Source organism: Hyla sarda, chromosome 10, assembly GCF_029499605.1.
Source record: "Hyla sarda isolate aHylSar1 chromosome 10, aHylSar1.hap1, whole genome shotgun sequence".
NCBI classification, from domain to species: domain Eukaryota; kingdom Metazoa; phylum Chordata; class Amphibia; order Anura; family Hylidae; genus Hyla; species Hyla sarda.
Window position 1 is genome coordinate 133,347,958 of NC_079198.1, and position 23,745 is coordinate 133,371,702.

Sequence of the window (23,745 nt, forward strand, 5' to 3'; positions counted from 1 at the left end):
TCTAGTTTTAAAGGCCTCAAATAAGACAGACTCTAATTCAATCAGGTATACCCCTGATGGGGAGGATGGCATACCCAATTCTATCCCTCAGTAATACTAGACACATCTCTTTGCTATTTTAATAAGAAAGAATAACAGTGTCTGCATCCTAGTGTCTCAGTCGTATGTAGTTATTACTGGGTATACTGTTGCATCTCAATCTTATTTTCTCACCACTAGCAGAAGTAGCATAGCCCCGGGAGGGTGTCATCTCACTATCGTCTATAGCAGGTGATTGTCATCTGAATCCATGATGTGATTTACATATGAGAGCATCACATGAATCCTAATGATTTATTCCCAATATCATGTATATAAATGGCAACTGGAGACAGACGTGAATCCTCCTGCTTGTACAGTCCGAGATGGATCGTGGTGACCACAAGCGTTATCATGTTCATGCTTTTGACTCAAGGCTTCTTCTGGAAACTTACTTTTCTGACAAGGAAGAATTGGGATTCATAGAAGATGCTTTGAGATTCCCCATGATGAAGCTGCACTCCATATTTACACAAGGTTTGTATAGTATCTTCTCATTCAGTGCCTAATGCAATGGCTTATTCTTAGGCTGCTTTTACACTGTGTGATTTTGTTGCTGTTTTTGCAGAAGCTATTTCTTATCTATTTATTTCATATTTATCTATCTATTTATCTATCTCTCTATTTCATATCTATCTGTCTTTCTACAAACTCCAAGGTAACTAGTGGTTCATAGCTCCTATTATCTGAATTATCATTTGTCTCTTCAATGCTATGCTGACCCTTAGTAGGGGCCTAAAGGGTCATTATTATCTATATAATATAACCAGTTATCTGTGTATAGGCTAATTGATGTAAGGTAGAACAACACAATAGAAGGTTTAACATTTCACTGTAGTTATATCAATATTATATGTTATTTTAGGGCAGGCATAGGCAACCTTCGGCACTGCAGATGTTTTGGACTACGTCGCCCATGATGCTCTTACAGCCAAAATATTGACAAAGCATCATGGGAGATGTAGTCGAAAAACATCTGCAGTGCCGAAGGTTGCCTATGCCTGTTTAACGGGGACGTTCACATGTAGTGACTTCACTGCAGATTTTACACCACGGAGTTAGCTATGTGAAATACACACCATATTTTCTACCCATTGACTTTAAAGGGGTACTCTGGTGGAAAAAAATTTTTTTCAAATCAACTGGTTCTAGAAAGTTAATCAGATTTGTAAATTACTTCTATTAAAAAATCTTAAACCTTCCAGTATTTATCAGCTGCTCTATGCTCCAGAGGAAGTTGAGTTGTTCTTTTCTGTCTGATCACAGTGCTCTCTGCTGACACCTCTGTCAATGTCAGGAACTGTCCAGAGCAAATCCCTATAGCAAACCTCTCCTACTCTGGACAGTTCCTGACATGGATAGAGGTGACAGCAGAGAACACTGTGGTCAGACTGAAAAGAACAACAACATAGAACTCAACTTCCTCTGGAACATTCAGCAGCTGATAAGTACTGGTACAATTAAGATTTTTTAAATAGAAATAATTTACAAATCTGTTTCACTTTCTAGAACCAGTGATTTGGAAAAAAATAAAAAAATAAAAACACCGGAGTACCCCTTTTGATGTGGGTTTTATACTTCATGTTTATAATAAATAAATGAATACATAATTTTTAAAGAAATCCATAACAAGACAGGTAAAAAAAGAAAAATAAAAAAACAAGCAGCAGCGGCATAGTACTACCAGGCTGGCAAAGACTTTATTTTGTCTATTCTCAGCTTGATAATACCAGTCTTCTTCCATGCCACTGTCCCGAACCATCATTTGTTCAAGAAGCATGCTCCTTCCTCACATTAATAATAATTTATGTTATAAAGTGCACACAGAATCGGCAGCACTGTACGCTCAAATTGATAGTTCACCTATGAGTACGTTTTTGGAGTGTGGGAGGAAACCAGGCAAAACCCACACAAACTCAAACCTATAAACTAGAGATGAGCGAACTTTTGAAAAATGCTATTCGGCCGATTAGCCAAATTTTTCGAAAAAGATTTGGTTCAATACGAATTTATTTGCGGCAAAACTATATTAATTTCTGGCCTACAGACAGCCTCAATAGGGGTGTAAAACACTTTGCTGTGTTCTAACACGCATATGGAGTGTGCTGGGGTAGTGAAATAATACTGTTATTCAGAATAACATGCAGATTACAGGCATTGCTTTTAGAATCACTGCCGCAGAGCGGCACAATGACAGAGCCTGGAGGTGGCATCAGTATGATGAGACCATATAGTGGCTGAAAGACACAGCATGGAAGTGTTGACAGCATGAGGAGACCATATAGTGGCTGAATGACACAGTGTGGAGGTGTCGGCAGCATGAGGAGACCATATAGTGGCAGAATGAAAAATCCTGGAGCTGGCAGCAGCATGAGTAGACACTAGGGCTTCACAATCCCTAAGATTAAAAGATGAATTCTGAAATTTAAACTGAAGATTTTGGGTAGCTAGTGCTACCATAACAAAAGTTTTATTCCCAGACTCAGTCCCAGCAGCATCAGTAAACTATATATTGACATAATGGCACAGCCTGGAGGTGGCTGACACATGAGGAGACCATATAGTGTCTGAATGGCACGGCCTGGAGTTAGCAGAAGCATGAGGAGACCATTGAAATCAAAGAATTTTAAATAGAAATGTAAGATTTTTTTATTGAAATTGAGGGTTTTGAAATTGAACTCTTAACTCCCAAGTTTTAGTGTCCCGGGCCCTGGCATGTGGGTACAAAGGACCGAATCTAACAAGTAGTCACATGTCACATGGCAGCACAATGACAGAGCCTGGAGGTGGCATCAGTAGGAAGAGACCATATAGTGTTGGAATGGCACAGCCTGGAGTTGGCGGCAGATGAGGAGACAATAGGGCCTCACATTCTCTAAGAATAAAAGATGAATTTTGACATTTCCATTGAAGATGTATGGTACCTAGTGCCACCATAAACATGTATAGGCAATGTCCTAGGCCCAGCAGCAAGTAAACCATGTACTTGCTGAATGACACAGACTGGAGCTGGCTGAAGCATCAGTAAACCATATAGTGGCTGAATGACACAGCCTGGCATTGGCTGAAGCATGAAAAGAGACCATATAGTGGCTGAATGAGACAGCCTGGAGGTGGCAACAGCAGCATCAGGAGTCCTGAAAGTGTCCCGGTGACAGAGTGGTGCGGTGGGTGGCAATACCAGTACCCGGTGACGAAGGAGGGTGAAAAAAGGTCTGATGCGGAGGAATGTTTGTAACTAGGGAGCAGCGCCTTAAATCTTTTTGGCACTATCAATATTTGTGTAGTGTTGGTGTGGCACCATGGTCAATCTACTGTCATTCATCTGGCATTGGTGGTTGGAAATCCTGGCTGATCCATGCCTGATTCATCTTCACAAAGGTCAGTCTCTCCACATTTTTCGTGGACAGACGAGTTCTCCTTTGGGTGACTTGTACAGTCGGTCCAACATATGGAGGGTGGAATTCCAACGTGTGGCAACGTCACAAATCAGACTATGTTGGGGGATACCATTTTGACGCTGCAGCTCAAGGAGGGTGTGCTGAAGTGCATGCAAAGTTTCCTTTCCATTGTTAGGATGTCTTGCAAATGAGGGAAACACTTCAGGAAGTGCTTCACAACCAGATTAAACATGTGTGCTATGCAGGGCGCATGGCTCAGCCTTCCCAGTCGCAGCGCATGCAAGATGTTCTTCCCGTTGTCAGTCACCATGGTTCCCATTTCCAGTTTTTGTAGAGTAGGCCATGCTCCGATTTCTTTACGAATGACTTTTAGCAGTTCCTTCCCTGTGTGACTCCCTTCGTCAAGGCAAACCATGTGAAGAACAGTGTGACACCGCCGTGCACTGCACACATGGTATGCTGAAGGGCCACTGAGACTTGTCTGGGCAGTGGAGGCTGAGGACATGTTGGAGGATGAGGAGGCGGAGTCACACACTGTCACAGGAATAACGGGCTGAGAGCGTGGAGGGGGAAGCGGCGTGACCTGTCCAAGTTGGGGTTGTTGCTGTGCAGGAACCACATTCACCCAGTGAGCCGTAAAGGACAGATATTGTCCCTGACCATAATTACAGCTCCAGACGTCGGCGCTGCCGTGCACTTTGGTACACACCGACAGGCTCAAGGACTGGCCCACCTTCTCTTCCACAAAATTGTGCAGGGCTGGTACTGCATTCTTCGCAAAGAAATGGCGGCTTGGCACTCTCCACCTTGGCTCGGCACAAGCCATCAGTTCTCTGAAAGGTGCAGAGTCCACCACTTGAAAAGGGAGGGACTGCAGTACCAGCAACTTAGATAGGAGCACATTCAGCTTCAGCGCCATTGGATGAGTGGGTGCATACTGTTGTTGGATATGGCTTCGCTGATGGATTGTTGGTGGAATGGCTGACTTAAAGTAGGAGGAGCAGGAGCATCAGAAGCGACAGAAGGAGCGGCAGAGGTGGTGGAGCCTTGGCTGGCTGAAAGAGGGAGCGGCGTTCCACTAGGTGATGCAGCAGTCTGGACCACTACATCAGAACCACGGTTCTCCCAGGCCGCTTTATGGTGGGGAAGCATATGTTGACCAAGGGCCGTGGTGCCAACACTGGGACCCTGGCCACGCTTCACCTTCTGCCGACATTTCTTGCATGTGGCTATGTGAACCTCCTCCAGATGCTTGATGAAAAACTGCCACACCGCCGAGTAGCTGACTTTCCCACCAACAATCTGCACTAATTGAATGCTACTGCCACTGTCTCCAGGAACCCCTGTTCCACTATCTCCCGGGAAGGTAGGCTGCTGCGAATCAGGTTGTCTCCCCCGGGCACGTTTGGCTCCAGAATTTACACTTCTGCCACCATGCTGACTGCCAACCATGCTACCTCCTTTCTGGCTTAGCTGCTGCCTCATGAGCAACCTGCAACTCTCTTCTCCTGATGATGATGAAGCCCCTTCTGCACTTGGCTCCCAATCGGCTTCATCATCTTCAACAAGTGTCTGCACGTCACTGATGTCCTCCTCAGGTTCCTCAACAACATCGCCTCCCACATCACTCTCCGCATCACTACTTGCCCGCCTAGCGGAGGAAGCAGCAGATGTCTCCTCCACTTCTTGGCTGGGCAGTAGCTGCTGACTGTCCTCTATTAGATCGTCCTCAGTGAAAAGTGGAGCTGAACCCACAGCATAAGATACTTCTGTAAGGGACAGAACAGCATAGGACAGAGGCAATGGAAGGACAGGGATTGCTCCCAGGCCATGCCAATTGAGGGTTGTGTCTGAGAAACCCACCGGCTGTTGGCTGGGGGTGTCAGATGTCAGTGGATGACCGTGTTAACCAATCGATGACGGCAGATGGGTTGTTGGTCGAGACAGGACCGCTAATTGATAACGGGAGCTCAGGCCTCTCACTGCGACTCCTGTTGCCACTCGCCCCTAGTCTGCTGGGACCTCGGCCTGAAGGATTTAGGCCTCTGACACTTCTCTGCCTGACATACTTAGTGCATATATGAGAGGAGTACTATACGCTTCACTACGCTTAAAACAGTATTGGTCTAGAACAGCAGCAGGTGTGCACTTTTGGCTGGCCTTTCACAGTATCTAGGCACTTAACAGATTAACAGGTACACAATAGTACACTACTTAGGTGTAGGTATGTGGTATGCACTGATGAGGGCAGAAAAATGCTCTACAGTACACTTAAAGTCTGTATTTTTGTAAAATACCAGCCGGTGATTACTTTTGTCTGTCCTTTCACAGTATGTAGGCCCTTGACAGATTAACAGGTACAAAATAATACACTACTTAGATGTATGTATGCGGTATGCACTTATGAGGGCACAAAAATGTGTTACAATGTGCCTAAAAACCCTGTATTTTTGTATAACACCAGCCGGCAATTACTTTTGTCTGTCCTTTCACAGTATGTAGGCCCTTGACAGATTAACAGGTACAAATTAGTACACTACTTAGATGTAGGTATGCGGTATGCACTGATGAGGGCAGAAAAATGCGCTACAGTACGCCTAAAAACTCTTTATTTTTGTAAAACACCAGCCGGTTATTTATTTTTATCTGTCCTTTTAACCCCTTAAGGACTCAGGGTTTTTCAGTTTTTGCACTTTCTTTTTTTCCTCCTTACCTTTTAAAAATCATAACCCTTTCAATTTTCCACCTAAAAATCGATATTATGGCTTATTTTTTGCGTCACCAATTCTACTTTGTAGTGACATTAGTTATTTTACCCAAAATTTCACGGCGAAACGGAAATAAAAATCATTGTGCGACAAAATCAAAGAAAAAACGCCATTTTGCAACTTTTGGGGGCTTCCGTTTCTACCCAGTGCATATTTCAGTAAAAATGACACCTTATCATTATTCTGTAGGTCCATACGGTTAAAATGATACCCTACTTCTATAGGTTTGATTTTGTCATACTTCTGGAAAAAATCATAACTACATGTAGGAAAATGTATACGTTTAAAAATGTCATTTTCTGACCCCTATAACTTTTTTATTTTTCCACGTACAGGGCGGTATGAGAACTCATTTTTTGCTCCGTGATCTGAAGTTTTTATCAGTATGATTTTTGTTTTGATCAGACTTTTTGATCACTTTTTATTCATTTTTTAATGGTATAAAAAGTGACCAAAAATATGCTTTTTAGACTTTGGAATTTTTTGGCGCGTACGCCATTGACCGTGCGGTTTATTAATTATACATTTTTGATAGTTCGGACATTTACACACGCGGCAATACCACATATGTTTATTTATTTTTTTTTATTTACACTGTTTTTTTTTTTTTATGGGAAAAGGGGGGTGATTCAAACTTTTATTATGGAAGGGGTTAAATGACCTTTATTAACACTTTTTTAAAACTTTTTTATGCAGTGTTATAGGTCCCATAGGGCCCACTGATCTATAGGTCCCATAGGGCCCACACTGATCTCTCATGCTGATCACTGGCGTGTATTAACACGCCTGTGATCAATGTTATCGGTGCTTGACTGCTCCTGCCTGGATCTCAGGCACGGAGCAGTCATTCGTCGATCGGACACCGAGGAGGCAGGTAAGGGCCCTCCCGGTGTCCTGTAAGCTGTTCGGGACACCACGATTTCCCCGCGGCGGTCCCGAACAGCCCGACTGAGCAGCCGGGATACTTTCACTTTCACTTCAGACGAGGCGGTCAGCTTTGATCACCACGTCTGAAGGGTTAATACAGGGCATCACCGCGATCGGTGATGTCCTGTATTAGCCGCGGGTCCCGGCCATTGATAACCGCCGGGACTGACCCGATATGACGCGGGGACACCGCGTGACCCCGCGGGCGGCATATCGCGGGAGCCGGCGGAGGACGTAAATATACGTCCTGCGTCATTAAGGAGTTAAAGTATGTAAGCCCTTGACAAATTAACAGGTACAAAATAGTACACTATTTAGATGTACGCATGCGTTATACACTTATGAGGGCAGAAAAATGTGCTACAGTACCCTTGTTTTTTTTTAAACACCAGCAGCACACAACAATGCTGCAGCCAAAAAAAGCTGTGTACTAAACACAAAATTGCACTCTGTCAAAGACTATTAGGAATGGACTGCTGTGTATTATACCGTCTACAGACTAGTATAACCAGCAGATGATTTTTGTGGAACAAAAACACTGAATTGCACTGAGAAATTATTCCTGCCTCCTCTGCTAAGGTTTATGAAGTTGAGGCAGCTTGGTGAAATGTATGAGGCAACATACAGCTATCTGCCCCTCTCTGTAATACTATGTCGAAGAAAGTGACTGTGAGGTTAATGCCTGCAGCTGCAGTAAAAATCCTTTTCAGTAAAAAAAACAATGCTCTCCGTCCACGAGAACACTTATGTGACTAGGAGGATGTTAAACACTGCTGGACTGCACTTTTCTCTGCTGTAACACACACACAGGCTCTGCGTCCTATGACCCTTCTGCAGTGTATTGTAATGAAGTGACTGGCTGCCGATTATATAGGGCTGGGACATCACAGGGGGCACTGTCTGCTGATAGGCTGCATCCTCCATGTGAATCAGGGTCATCCCGCCTACTTCCCTTCCCGCCTGGAGCCTGCACCGCAGTAAATGGAGTTTAATGAAGCGATTTGTGCTGGACTTTCACAGTATGTAGGCCCTTGACAGATTAACAGGTACAAAATAGTAAACTATTTTGATGTACGTAAGCGGTATGCACTGATGAGGGCAGAAAAATGTGCTACAATATGCCTAAAAACTCCGAACAGCCCGACTGAGCAGCCGGGATACTTTCACTTTCACTTCAGACGAGGCGGTCAGCTTTGATCACCCTCCTGCTCTTGTAGACTGACATTTCTCCTCAAATCTCCTGGATGTGCTCCACTTATTTAAAGTAGATGTATCATAATTTTATACATATCATTTTGTCTGATCCCTCATTATTATGGGGCAGCTATCTTGCTGATTGCCTGAGCTGATTGCAGCCGGGACTGGCAGTCTATGGATCGAGTGCATCTCCATTTATTTTATATTGAAGCATAATATATTCTTTATATTTTTTTTATATTATATATAGAAAGACCATGTTTTTCAGGTGTTTTATAGATGACCTTTTATTATTTGGTTAGGTACGCATGAACGGGTTAAAAGCTTTGTGGAGAGATTCAATTAAAATGATTGGGGACCAAATAACCTTTCCAAAGAATAGGGAGTAGTGAGTGGGGGGGGGTACCTTTCGTCAAACCGCCCACCAGATATAAAGTGACAGGTGCCATGCCCCCTTTTCTAACAGAGCCTCACTGGTCCACGCCCCTTTCCCTGCATAGCTTCACCCCCTTTCTCTCACAGTAACTGATGTAGTCTCCTAAATGGACGTGAATGTTTGTAGTTTGGGCCCCCCCTTCCCCACCCTGAGTAATATGTAAACATGTCCTGACAAGTCTGCATAGCAGAATGTCTTATAGTAAAAAAAACAGACAGCAATGTATCATTTTATAAAGCTTTATTAATAGAAGTAATCATATATTAAAACACAATTCAAAGAATTGTTTCTACATTTATAGAAATAAATACAGTTCATATAGTTATTGAATTATATTTTAAAAACTTTAATAACAGAAAAAAATCCCCACAAGCTGGTCATTCCTTTTGACTGTCAGTTAAATACGTTCCAGCTGTTGTTAATTATAGCAAGGGGCTCATATTCTAGCTTTTGTTTTCATTCTTTGTAAACCATGATATTCTCAAAGTTCACAACTTACAGTTTCAGTTATTTTACACCACTCTATAAGCGCTTTATGTACTGTATACATGACAAAGATTCAAGAAAATAATACCCAAAATAATATACATGGCAACCAGGTATTGTTCCAAATGTAAGGAAAATAAATATATCCAAGCTGAATAAACAGAGTTTTCCAGCAGAAGAACATTTTTTCTGTACAGATGACACACATTCCACAGAGTAGTGAAACAGGGTACAGGCAGCTTGTGAGAATTGTTTTTCTTACTATTATGATTTAAGAGCAGTTCTTATATGTGTTACGTTTTTCTATTACACCCTTAAAAACTGTGCAAAAGCAGCTTACATAGCCGTATCCCAGAACATCTGTATAAACAAATCGTTTTCCAACAGTAAGTCCCCCAATTTCTTACATAAGACACTCCTAAAAGTAACATAGCTGTGTATGTAGGGGCTATATCAAAGAATATTGTCACCTCTATGTAAGGGTTCTTGAATTATTTTAGTGTGGGATCTAACACAGATCATTTATAGAATCATACAATGCAACATTAAAACCACACCTAATATTGTGGTTCATTAGACATAACATTAATATTACCTCTTTATATTGTGTCCCATCAGCCATAACAATAATATCAACTCCTAATATTGTGTTCCAAGACCCATAAAATTTATAACACTGCCTAATATTTTGTCCCATGAGCTATAATATTAATACTATTGCCTAAAAAAATGTCCCATCAGCCATAATATTAATATCACTGCCTAATATTGTGTCTCTAGGTAGAACTTGACGATCTCTTGTCTTTTCTTGTCTTACCAACTGTTACTATGTGTTCCTATGGTGCATTCTGGGTTTTGTTTTCTTTTTTTGTAAATGTAAACCATGAAATTCTCAAAGTTCACAACTTACAGTTACAGTTATTTTACACCACTCTTTAAGTGCTTTAGGTACTGTATACATGACAAAGATTTAGGAAAAATATTACCCCCAATAATATACATCGCAACCAGGTATTGTTCCAAATGTAAGAGAAATAAATATATTCAATCATAAAAACATTACTAACATATAAACTAAAAGAAAATACTATATTGATGATGTTATATAATTATAATACATAAATAATTGTATTTATTATTATCAGTGACAGTAATAATAATAACAGGACATGTATTAACACATAGTAAATACTAAAGTAGATGTATATTAGGCTTCTGAGTCAAAGTATTTACATGACCAGCTCCCATTCATTTAATATAAATCTTAATTTTATACAATAAAAGGGTTGCTAGAGAACAAAAGCAAGTAACATAGACAAAATAAATGTGAGGCCTGGATCTTATCTCTAAGAATTATACAAGCTCACATTCTATAATGAAGTCACTACCAATGTAATTGCCTGACAGTGCTGAAAATCATGGTATATTCTTAGGCTCCCAGTAACATGTAATGTTCTGATGAATCGTAAGGTTACACATGTTCAATGTAGCCATCTATGTCAGGCCGGGTCAATTCAATCATACAAGGCCAGAGAGCGTATGTTTTAGTGGTAGACCAAGTGAGCTACATTGTTAGTGTTTGTCATTTTACGGCTGTAGTTTTAACCTCCTGAGCGGTATTCCCGAGCGTGACTCGGGGTTAATTTTCCCTGCCAGGATCGGTAACCCCGAGTCACGCTCGGGGTAGAATTGCAGAGTTCCCGGCCGGGCTGCACGATATATCGCAAAAGCAATGCGATATAGCGATGCGGCCCCCGGGAAAACATGCGATTATCTGCTCTGGTCGGCTCCTGTTGCGGGGGCCGGCCAGAGCAGGTAAAGAAAAATACTAAAAGTCAGTGTTTCCCTACCAGGGGGCCTCCAGCTGTTGCAAAACTACAACTCTCAGCATGCCCGAACAGCCAAAGGCTGTCCGGGCATGCTGGGAGTAGTAGTTTCACAACAGCTGGAGGCCCCCTGTTAGAAAAACACTGAGCTAAGTGTAAAAGGAAGAAGTAGTAAAATAAAAAAAAACTTTTGCTCACCTAATCCCGGTCCCTGCAGATGCCGTTCCCCTCCGTGCGGTCCGGGGTGTCCTCTCTTCACTATTCATCTTCTAGGACCTTTCACTTTTCAGCCAATCACAGGCCGCAGTGGTGTAAAGCCTGTGATTGGCTGAAGGGGAAAGGACTTGTTCTGCAGGAAATACACTAGGTTTGAAATCTGCCCGGCAAACCTAATGTATGCTGCTGCAGGACAAGAATGTGACAAGAGGGGGGAATGTGACAGAGGGGGGGGGGATGTGACAAGGGGGGGGGAATGTGACAGAGGGGGGAATGTAACAAGGGGGGGGGGATGTGACAGAGGGGGGAATGTGACGGGGGGGGAATGTGACAGGGGGGGGAATGTGACAAGGGGGGGGAATGTGACAGGGGGGGAATGTGACAGGGGGGGGAATGTGACAGGGGGGGGAATGTGACAAGGGTGGGAATGTGACAGGGGGGGAATGTGACAGGGGGGGGAATGTGACAGGGGGGGGGAATGTGACAGGGGGGGGAATGTGACAAGGGGGGGGAATGTGACAGGGGGGGAATGTGACAGGGGGGGGGAATGTGACAAGGAGGGGGGAGAATGTGACAAGGAGGGGGGAGAATGTGACGGGGGATGTGACAAGGGAGAGGGGGAATGTGACAGGGGAGATGTGAAATGGGCGGAGGGAGATGTGAAATTCAGTTAAAAAAATTGTACCGCTTTTGGTACAAATTTCCAGACAGAATCATACCGCCAGGGAGGTTAAACGTCAATACTAGAGTTTAATTTCTAAAATAAGGATTTAGCAATGAGTCTATTATTTTGAACATTTTGTGTTTTGCTTTCTTTATTTGTAGATTACAGTCAGACTAATTCAACTCCTAATTTCGGTTAAAATAATGGCCAAAATACCAAGAATATTCCTAGGTGCCATTTGAACTTTGTCCCTAACTAGCTGATAGGAAAACAATATGAGCACAAAAAGGAATAAATTAATTGAAAAATGCACACAACATTCCATGAGATCTTTGAGGCCTTATGGTATATTCACACACGTGTTTCAGGTACTATATACATAACAAAGGTTCATAAAAATATTGTGCTAACCAAGTCATATCTGGGGCAAACTGGCACTGTGCTTATTGTAAGTAAATTAAATGTGACCAATCGTAGAAGGTTTAGTATCATATAAATTTAAAGAAAATACTATAATAAAAACAATAATAAGACACAGTTCATTGATAAAGAGACTGTGTCTTGAAACGCGTCTGATTTGGGCATAATAAACAGTAGATCCTATACTTTGGATTGTGGTCATTATTATACGGATCGCGCCTACACTCAGGATTTTTTACTTGGTTGCTGTACCTACCCCTATTGATCTCTTGGAGTGACGTGGAACTTCCATGATATCGACGCGCTAGGTGACTGAACAACGAAACTACATATAAATCCTTAAGGTAGTTGTGTATCTCAAACAACTGAAAAAGGTGAGCAAGCACTCATCTTATGCATTTTACTATCATCTTTATACTGTGACAATGGGAAGCTCTGTTCTGTATTTTTTCTGCATTTGATATACCCGTATATACTCGAGTATAAGCCGACCCGAATATAAGCCGAGGCCCCTAATTTTACCCCAAAAACCCAGGAAAAGTTATTGACTCGACTATAAGCCTAGGGTGGGAAATACATCATCCCCCCTGTCATCATCCAGACCCCTGTCATCATCCACCCCTTCATCATCACCGCCTGTCAATCCCTTCATCAGTGGTCTTCAACCTGCGGACCTCCAGATGTTGCAAAACTACAACTCCTAGCATGCCTGGACAGCCATCGGCTGTCCAGGCATGCTGGGAGTTGTAGTTTTGAAACCTCTGGAGGTCTGCAGGTTGAAGACCACTGCGGCCTTCGTCATCATCCCCCCCTTTCATCATCACTGCCTATGAATCCCTTCATCAGTGGTCTTCAACCTGCGGACCTCCAGATGTTTCAAAACTACAACTCCCAGCATGCCCGGACAGCCATCGAGGATGGTTAGTCATTCAGGGCTGTCCATTTTCAGTGGGCGGGGGGGGGGCCTCTTCTCCGCGCTTCGGGCCCAGACTAGTGACGTTGCCTTGACGACGATGCACAGGAACGTTGCGAATGAACGTCCCTGTGCGTCGTCGTCAAAGCAACGTCACTAGTCCGGGGCCGGGCCCGAAGCGCGGAGAAGAGGCCCCCCCGGTGAAAATGGACAGCCCTGAACGACTAACCCTCCCCACCGGACGGTCCCTGCAGCATAGATGGCCCGGACCAGCTCACCCTTCCTTCCCACCGAGGGGTGGCGAGTACAAAACAAAAGGCGGGGGGGGGGGCTGTATGATGACGAAGGCCGCAGTGGTCTTCAACCTGCGGACCTCCAGAGGTTTCAAAACTACAACACCCAGCATGCCCGGACAGCCGATGGCTGTCCGGGCTTGCTGGGAGTTGTAGTTTTGCAACATCAGGAGGTCCGCAGGTTGAAGATCACTGATGAAGGGATTGACAGGCGGAGAGTTCGCTCGAGTATAAGCCGAGGGGGGCGTTCTCAGCATGAAAAATCGTGCTGAAAAACTCGGCTTATACTCGAGTATATATGGTAATAAAAATAATAATAATTATGTTATACATTTTTAGCACATGATAAATAATGACATTCATCATTATCAGTGACAGTAATAATAACAGGACATGTATGAACACATAGTAAATACTAGAGTAAAAGTATTTCAGGTTTTACCAATCCTTCTCCCATGAACGAACATCACAGGACCCACCATACACCTCCGGAGACGTGAAGCAATTTCCTTCTCGTCATTACACTGTAGCACTGAATTGACTCTAAACACTGCACAATTCTTTGGTATTCTCACAAATGCTGGCCTTGTACTTACTGCTAGAGATTAGCGAAGTTACAGTAATTCGATTCGTCACGAACTTCTCGGCTCGGCAGTTAATGACTTTTCCTGCATGAATTAGTTCAGGTTTCAGGTGCTCCGGTGGGCTGGAAAAGGTGGATACAGTCCTAGGAGAGGCTGCATTCTCTAGAGGTGCTGAGACACGTAACTTTAAGCTAGTGGCTTCTCCCTACACATACGTAGGGGCCCTATGCTCTGTAGCATTGTGTGGGGCCACACCATGAAGAAACTGCAGGCAGTGTAAAAGTTTACAATAGTTGCTCTAAAGCATTTCATTCCTAAAATAACCAACACATATATGTTTCTTATCACATGAAAAAATGTATAACTTTCCCTTATTATTAATATTTAATATGTATTTATTTATTCAGCTTTTCTATTATTTGTTGTTGAATGATTTTTTAAACACAACCAACTATTCAGGATTAAATCGAAAACTTTAAAATAGCAATCAATTTGTTGCTTTCAAAATAAGCAAAAATGTTCCTTGATCTTTTTTATGTTAAAAATGTCAGTGTGATTATGGTGTATAGTGCCACAGTGTGGAAAGTGGTATGGTAACAGTTTTGGTCCATTGGAACAACCTCATTAAAGACTCTATGGATCGGCCTCATGACCTCTCCGAAACCCTAAATTGGTAGGAAACCAGTATAGGTGTTTCAGATTTGCTCCTCTACATTGCATCTTGGGCCTCTAGGGATCCCTCTCAAAATCATATTTTGGAACACTCAAGGCAGGGCAGATTTTAGACCCTGTGCAAAACTAAAAGTATGATCTAAATGGTGAAATATTGTAACAAAACACTGTAATGTACTATATAGCAGGACTTCTCTGTTTCGCCCTCACATGAACAAATAACAAATAATACCACACAACACTAAATAAACGCTATAGCGTCCCACCCATGTTATACCCATCAATACAAACTAAATAGAACAAGTAACACACATAATATCCGCCACACCAAATACCACAGTGCAGTACAAAATACAGGGTGCGCCATTTCTATGGATACACCTTAATAAAATGGGAATGGTTGGTGATATTAACTTCCTGTTTGTGGCACATTAGTATATGTGAGGGAGGAAACTTTTCAAGATGGGTGGTGACCATGGCGGCCATTTTGAAGTCGGCCATTTTGAATCCAACATTTGTTTTTTCAATTGGAAGAGGGTCATGTGACACATCAAACTTATTGGGAATTTCACAAGAAAAACAATGATGTGCTTGGTTTTATCATAACTTTATAACACACACTGATAGCAACACCGCAGGAGAAATACTAGCACAGGCTTCCAGTATCCGTATACACTGCTATATACTACTATATACACCGCAGGAGAAATGCTAGCACAGGCTTCCAGTATCCGTATACACTGCTATATACTACTATATACACCGCAGGAGAAATGCTAGCACAGGCTTCCAGTATCCGTATACACTGCTATATACTACTATATACACCGCAGGAGAAATGCTAGCACAGGCTTCCAGTATCCGTAGTTTCAGGTGCTGCACATCTCGAATCTTCACAGCATAGACAATTGCCTTCAGATGACCCCAAGTTAAACAGATTTATTAGCTGCTGAATACTTTAGAAGAAATTATTTTCTTTTTGGAACACAGTGCTCTCTGCTGACATATCTGTCCATTTTATGAACTGTTCAGAGTAGGAGAAAATCCCCATTGCAAACATATGCTGCTCTGGACAGTTCCTAAAATGGACAGAGATGTCAGCAGAGAGCACTGTGCTCGTGATGTCAGCAGAGAGCTCTGTGTTCCAAAAAGAAAATAATTTATTATGTAGTATTCAGCAGCTAATAAGTCCTGGAAGGATTAAGAATTTTTAATATAAGTAATTTACAAATCTGTTTAACTTTCTGGCACCAGTTGATTTAAAAAAAAAAGTTTTCCACCGGAGTACCCATTTAACTGACATTCACTTCCAGACTTGTCAGGACATGTTTACATATTACTCGGGGTGCCCCCCCCCCCCCCCCCCCACACACACACACACACAATATAAACATTCACATCCATTTAGGAAACTACATCAGTGACTGTGGGAGAAAGGGGGGCAAAACTATGCATGGAAGGGGGTGTGGCCTAGTGATGGGAAGGGGGCGTGCTGTGACGTCACGACCCCTGCTGCCTGCTCCAAGCGTTCGGAACTAAATGTTCCAAACACTGGGGCAGCGGAGTAGCCCTTTAATAATCCTTAGATTTTCGGTAACCGCATGCCCCTTGAAGTTTTTCTTTCTCCTCCCCATGCAAAGGTGCAGTCCTAGTTGCAGCCAATCACATTTTGCTCACTTCTTCCCTATCTGGGCATACACTATTTATGGGCCCTGCTGCTAGCTATTGGCTTTTTCCCTATTGGATCCTGGAAGAAAGTTGTCCTGTTTCTCCAATGATTTACATGTACATCATTTAAAGGGGTTAGTTCAGTCAAAAACAGCGTATCTGCTATCCACTGGAGAGGGGATAAGTATCTGATCATGACGGATCCCAATGGTCGGACTCCCTGTGATCAAACACTTATCCCCTATTCTGTGTATAGGGGTTAAGTTGTTTTTTGTTGATCTTCATTTATTTCTATGGAAGTTTTGTACTCTGGTATCTCCGGCACTTCATAGAAATGGTGGATGACATATGGCCTGTAATAAAACAACTTATCCCTTGTCTGCAGGATAGGGCAAAAGTGTCTGATCGGGGGGAGGGGGGGGGTGTTAGATCTGACCTATGGAGATCCATTTGATTATTTTTTTTTTATACATTTTTATTGTGTGTTGTTTTTTCACGCTCTGGTCCCCCACAGGTCATGTTAAAGGAGACAGTTTGATTGACATCAGCCTCGGCTCCGCCATTCACCATCTTTATTCTGCCTGTGGATTTTTCAAGGAGATCACTTTACTGCGAGTCACTGAGACTTGTGTCATGGAGCTGAATAAATGGCGGGACGCACGGACCGGAGCCTTTGACTGGAGCCACACAACAAACATCCTGACCAGCATCCTAGGGGACCTGTAAGTAGCTATGCAGATGTGAATGATTGGTTGCGATGTGTTGATTTAAAAAAAAAAAAAAAAAAAACAAGAATATATATTACATTCGGAAAGTCTTCAGTCCATTTTACTTCTTTGACATTTTGTCAAAAAAAAGTTTCCCCATCACTCTGCCCTCAATTGTCCATACTGATAAAGTGATAACAGACTGTCAGATATCTTTTCTGAATTATTTAAAAGTAAAAACTAAAATTTTGCACTGACATAAGTATTCAGACCCTATGCTCAGGACTTGGGTGCAGCTGCTTTGGTAGGTATTCCAGCCTCCAGTCTTCTTGGGAAAGAGGCCACAAGGTTTATACACCCAGTCTGAGGTACAGAGTGCTATGGATCACGTTTTCATTAAAAAAATACCTCTGTATTGGTATTGGTTTCCTCCAGACATGATGCTGCCCCCACCATGATCACTGTAGGGATGGTATTGGGCAGTGCTTGGTCTCCCCCAGACAAGATGCTGCCCCCATCATGATCACTGTAGGGATGGTATTGGGCAGGTGATGGGCAGTGCCTAGTTTCCCCCAGACATGATGCTGCCCCCACCATGATCACTGTAGGGATGGTATTGGGCAGGTAATGGGCAGTGCCTGGTTTCCTCCAGACATGATACTGCCCCCACCATGATCACTGTAGGGATGTATTGGGCATTGCCTGCTTTCCTCTAGACATGAGGCTGCCCCCACCATGCTTCACTGTAGGGATGGTATTGGGCAGGTGATGGGCAGTGCCTGGTTTCCCCCAGACATGATGCTGCCCCCACCATGATCACTGTAGGGATGGTATTGGACAGGTGATGGGCAGTACCTGGTTTCCTCCAGACATGATGCTGCCCCCACCATGATCACTGTAGGGATGGTATTGGGCAGTGATGGGCAGTGCCTGGTTTCCTCCAGACATGATGCTGCCCCCATCATGGTCACTGTAAGGATGGTATTAGGCAGGTGATGGGCAGTGCCTGGTTTCCCCCAGACATGATGCTGCCCCCACCATGATCACTGTAGGGATGGTATTGGGCAGGTGATGGGCAGTGCCTGGTTTCCCCCAGACATGATGCTGCCCCCACCATGATCACTGTAGGGATGGTATTGGGCAGGTGATGGGCAGTGCCTGGTTTCCCCCAGACATGATGCTGCCCCCACCTTGATCACTGTAGTGGTGGTATTGGGCAGGTGATAGGCAGTATCTGGTTTCCTCCAAACGTAAAACTTAGAATTGTGGCCAAAAAGTTTCATCTAGGTTTCATCAGAACAGAAAATCTAGTTTCTCACGTTCCTTCAGGTGATTTTTTTAAATTTTATTTAGTTATTCATTTATTTATTTATTTTTTAAACTCCAGGCGGCTTGCATGTGTCTTTTAGGTGAGCCTTTTTTTCTGGCGACTCTGCTGTAAAGGGCCGATTTGAAGAGTGCTGCAATGTTTGTTGACTTTCTGCATACAGGATCTTTGTAGCTCAGCCAGAGTGACCATTGGGTTCTTGGTTACCTCTCTTACCAAGTCTCAGTACAGGTAGTTCTTTTCCCCCTCATGACTTGGTGTTTGCTCTGATATGCATTGAATTTACCACAGGTGACTCCAATAAAGGCGAAGCAACATCTCAGGGATGATCAAGAGAAATTGGAGGCCCCAAAAGGGTCTGAATACTTATGTCCATGAATAATTTTAGTTTTTCCTTTTCATTTAAAAAGTCCTAAAATCCTGTTTTCACTATGTTATTATGGGAAGCGCAGAATGATGGAGGAAAATTGTTTTTTTTTTTTTCTTCCATTTTCTTAATACATGGCCGCAATATAACAAAATGCTGAAAAAAAGGTAAAAAGGTTGGAAAACTTTCCAAATGCATTATATTTGACTTGTCATTAATTTAAACATAACTATTTTAAGGTACTTTAAGGGACTTGTCAAAACTGCTAACAGAATGTCAGGAAGAGGAGTCCATGCATATTTTTGGCCGTGGTCATGTGTCTTCCCATAAATGTTGTTGAAGGTCCTGGGTCAGTTTCTTAGGTGCCCAGAGGTCTCTGTACTAAGAGTGTTCCCGGACCGTCCTCTCGGCTAAAACTTTGGACTACTGATACTATATCAAAGCTATTAGTTTTAGCTAAAACACGGTCACAACCTTCCATGACATTTATCTTGGTCATGCAAGCTGCATGACCAAGACCAAAAACATTGTATGGACTCCGCTACCTGCCCTGTGTGGGCCTGTCAGCAGTGTCAGACATAGGAGAGAGAGGCCCCAATGAGAGAGGATATTGGGCAGACTAGATGGGCCAAATGGTTCCCATCTGTCGACACATTCTATGTATGGGGCTTTCCCCTCTAAGAAAGGTCAGGTTTTTATTACCCTTTTGTTTCCATGACCAATTGGATTGGAGGGTTTCTGCACAGTTTCATACCAATAGATAAAGGAATGGGACCAACTGGGGCTGGAACCCTTTTTTCCAAGATTCCCAAAACAGCTGCAAAAATGTGCAACTTTAGAGGATCTGCAATGCTTGAAGGGAAGGCATGTCCTCCAAACATGCCACACCTACATTTGCAGAAATAGGCACCACCTAAACCGGTAGCCATGGAGCCGCTAGATTTGTTAAGAGATATATGGACTGAAAATGGGTAGAGCTTTGCATATATGTGGGGCACCAAAATGCTGCACATAGTAACTCTCTATAGGAGTGTAGTTATAGAAGGAACAGAAATAGCAGTCACAACTCAGCCCAAGGATCTTCAAGAAGCCCAGGGCCAATGCACCTGCCATTTAAGAGGTCAGCAATGGTACGCTTGGGTCATGATGGTGGAGGAGGCTTATTCCATATTTCATCCCCACTCTATATCCCTTTTGAAGCCAGAAAACAGTAACCAGATCATGGCTGATCATACATAATCCATTGGGAACTCAATAGTAAAATTTTGGTAATTTTTCGTATGCAACCAGTAGAACAACTGACATAGAGATAAAGAATAATGGAAAGATTTGCACCTTTTTCTTTATTTTGACTCATTCCTGGTTTTGGCTACAGATACTGAATGCAATTGTGTGAAATGGGCCATAGAGTCAACAGTAGTATAGAGAAAAAGAAGGCTTAACTAGGGGGGTCAATTGGGGCATTTTTCCAGCAAGCTGAGTGCCAAGTGGGGGTCAAAAATCTGCTATTCTTTGTTTTAGATGTAGACAAAGACACCAATACACATGTATGTGGAGAGAGCTGGCTGCCTTCTCAGGGAATCGTCTGGCAGTCCTGGTGACTGCTGACCTAAATCCAGATCTGGACCATCCTTCTCCATTTGAGTAATCTCTAGTCTAAAGTATACACCATGAAAACATATCCTCTTCCTATGTAACAAACCAACAAGTAAGGAGCATATCTAAGGAGTTCCCAAAAAAAATGTATTTTGCCCCATATCATAGAAGGTCTCTGAGGGGTACACAACTGATCCATAGTACAATCTAACACTTGCCTTTTACTCAGACTACAAATTGAGTCTACCATGAATACACCTAGAAACACCAAGGTTACCACCACTTATCGAATGTGGTCAATTTGTTCTAACAACGTACACAATTCCCCCCCCCCCCCCCTCTGTCATTGTCATAAGGCACATATTGCACGGTCCACATCTCAACACATAATAAATGCCTGCTGAGCCAATCACTGGGCAAGGCTTGCGCCAACACTGTCATACAGCCACAGCAGGACCATGAGAAGAAGGAAACAACACAGGAGCCCGAGCCGCAGTAGAGGAGACCGCCATTATGCAACCAAAACAATGTCATCAGCTGGAGCTGTCGATTGTGACCCAACCCTGGAATAGGTGCAGTGAGTAAATGATTCCACCAGCAGAATAGTGAGCAAAACTCTGGAGAATAATATAGCCAGTAACTTTGGTTTAATATATGAAACATAATGTAACACATTTACAAAATTACTTTTACTTTGATTTTATCTATATAAAATGTAACATGAAATTGAGAGACAAAATAATACAAGTGCAGAGTTTGAGGGGAAGGAGCATGTCATCAATTCTGGCATTCATGTGTCTTTCTCCACAGGATGTTGGTCCTTACTTTAGTGTCCTGGACACCCGATGTTCCCAATGCAGAAGGAGCCCTTATACAGATTCCCTTACTTTTCGGCAGTGACCAGCCAATAGTCATCAGCCTTAAAGGGGTACTCCACCCCTAGATATCTTATCTCGTATCCATAGGATAGGTGATAAGATGTCTGATTGCGGGGGGGTCCCACTCCATGGGACCCACGTGATCTCTTCTGCGGCACCCCAGTCATCCAGTGCATGGAACGAACTTCGCTCCGTGTCGGATGACTGGCGATGCGGGGTGGAGGCTTGTGACATTACGGGCCTCCGGAGCTGCACCCAACACTCTAAATGAACGAGTTATTTACACACCGTTATTTTATTTCAATACCTTACGATAAATGCAAGAGGAGAAAGAGCTCCAGAAAGTACACCGTTCCAGATCCACCGGGACTTTTTGATGGCCATGTTTGGCCAATGTATGTGAAGCACAAAAATATCATAGAGGAAATGAATGTAACAGTGGAAACCCCGCGATCAGGCATTGTATCTCCTATTCTTTGAATAGGGGATAAGATGTCTAGGGGTGGAGTACCCCTTTAAAAACTCATGTGATTGTACTTTACTAAGTGATTTTTATAGTATTTTTTTTTTCTAGTGAAAAGAGTCTGGACCCAGAAACAAAGCTGAAGGCTGCTATGAAGCCCATCTTGAGATGTGACCTTAATAAAGAAAATCTTATAGATCCCGAGATTGTACCCCAAGCCGACTGCGTGATCACTGGATGTCTCCTAGATGTCATCAGTGAAGATGAAAGTGACTATAAGAGGAATCTGAAGAAGATTGTGAACCTGGTGAAGCCTGGAGGATACCTGATGTTATTTGGGATTTTAAATACAACATATTTCATGGTGGGGGAGGAGAAGTTCTATGCCTTCAAGTATAATGAGAAGTTTGCGAGGGAAGCTCTTATTGATGAGGGTCTTTCTATTGATTATTGTTATGTCAAGGACAGGAAGGAGGACAGCAAGCTTGTCAATCATGAGGGGGTTATATTTATACTTGCTCACAAATGCAAATAGAAGAGATAGAAATAATGCTTATGTGCCTTAGGGTAAGGTCACACGTAGCGCATCCGCATCGTATTTGACGCTGTGGATGCGCTACTGACCGCCCCTAGAGTCAGCCTCCTACTTTGCCACTGTGTCCTGGTTGGTCTGCTTGTAGCAGCAATACGCCCCTATGAGCAGAGATTGAGCTGCGAGTCGCATGTGCATGTGCAGCGTACTCACAGACATCGAAGCCTAGCAAAGGGAGGGAGTGCGCGACTTGCAGATCAGTCTGTGTCTGCTTGTAGCGGTATATTGCTGCTACGAGCAGACAAACCAGGATACACAGGCAAAGTAGAAGGCTGACACTAAGGGCAAATCCTCAGCATAAAATATGCTGCTGATGCGCTACGCGTAACCTTACCCTAACAGTAATTTCTTAAGGGTCAATGTTGATAATGTTGTGATATTTGACCTCGAAGTTGCAGAACAGTTTTGCGTGTCACTTTGTAGTCCCGACCTGTTTTCATTTGCAATGATTTGTCCCTCAGTAGCAATTGCTTATTTTTCCCTAATGGTATCTTTACTAAGTATATACTTTCTATGGCAAGTAGTGGAGCATAGATCAGCCTTTAAGTAAAAAGTTTCCTCTATTAGACAAGGCCAAGCTAAAGTAAGAGGTTTAAAGGAGTATTCCAGAAATTAAATGGGCACTGTCATTAAAACAAATTTTTTGCTATTGCTCTCATTATGGTAATTAAAAAATCTTTCTAATGTACTTTTGTTTTATTTATGTTTAAAAAAGCTGCCACTAGGTGTCTCCCTACTTGTCCAGAGCACATTTCATCCCCATCTCTTGCACAGACTTTGGACTCCTGCTGGTCTGGCACAAGTCCAAAATCAGGAAATGCAGTCTGGACTGCTGAGGAAGGTGTGTGCAGCCTTAACCAATCATAGCTCATCTCACACTGAATTGCTCTAGGCTGTGTGTGGCAGAATGAGGGATGAAGTTCTCCCCTGTATGGCTTCAGATGAGGTCACGCCTGCTGGGGAACGCCCCTTCCCGGTGTTTGAATCTGACTGAGCAGAAAATACAGAGCAATATCAAGGTAGAACACTAAAAAATAATTAAAATAAAGGCAAGGGGTGGTTTATAATGATGGGGGCAGTGACCCGGGAGGATTTTAAAATGTAACAAGATCATGAGATGTACTCTTTAACTATTCTTAGTCTTTAGTATAAGACACAACATCAAGAACAGAAACATTGCTGTGTTTGATACAAACAGTTCCAATTGGACTTTCTTCCAGTGAACAACGTCCAACATATATCACTATATGGCCATACAGTGGATTA

At 43.0% G+C, this 23,745-nt stretch overlaps 1 protein-coding gene across 1 annotated transcript; it reads left to right on the forward strand.

Annotated features, from left to right (window-relative positions):
- The first annotated feature begins 389 nt into the window (after positions 1 to 389).
- On the forward strand, positions 390 to 23,505 carry LOC130293657 (nicotinamide N-methyltransferase-like). Its single transcript, XM_056542626.1, has 3 exons — positions 390 to 555; positions 17,064 to 17,271; positions 21,999 to 23,505. Exons 1-3 carry the CDS (start codon positions 405 to 407, stop codon positions 22,420 to 22,422), a joined length of 783 nt encoding a protein of 260 aa, XP_056398601.1. The 5' UTR covers positions 390 to 404; the 3' UTR covers positions 22,423 to 23,505.
- The last annotated feature ends 240 nt before the right edge of the window (positions 23,506 to 23,745 follow it).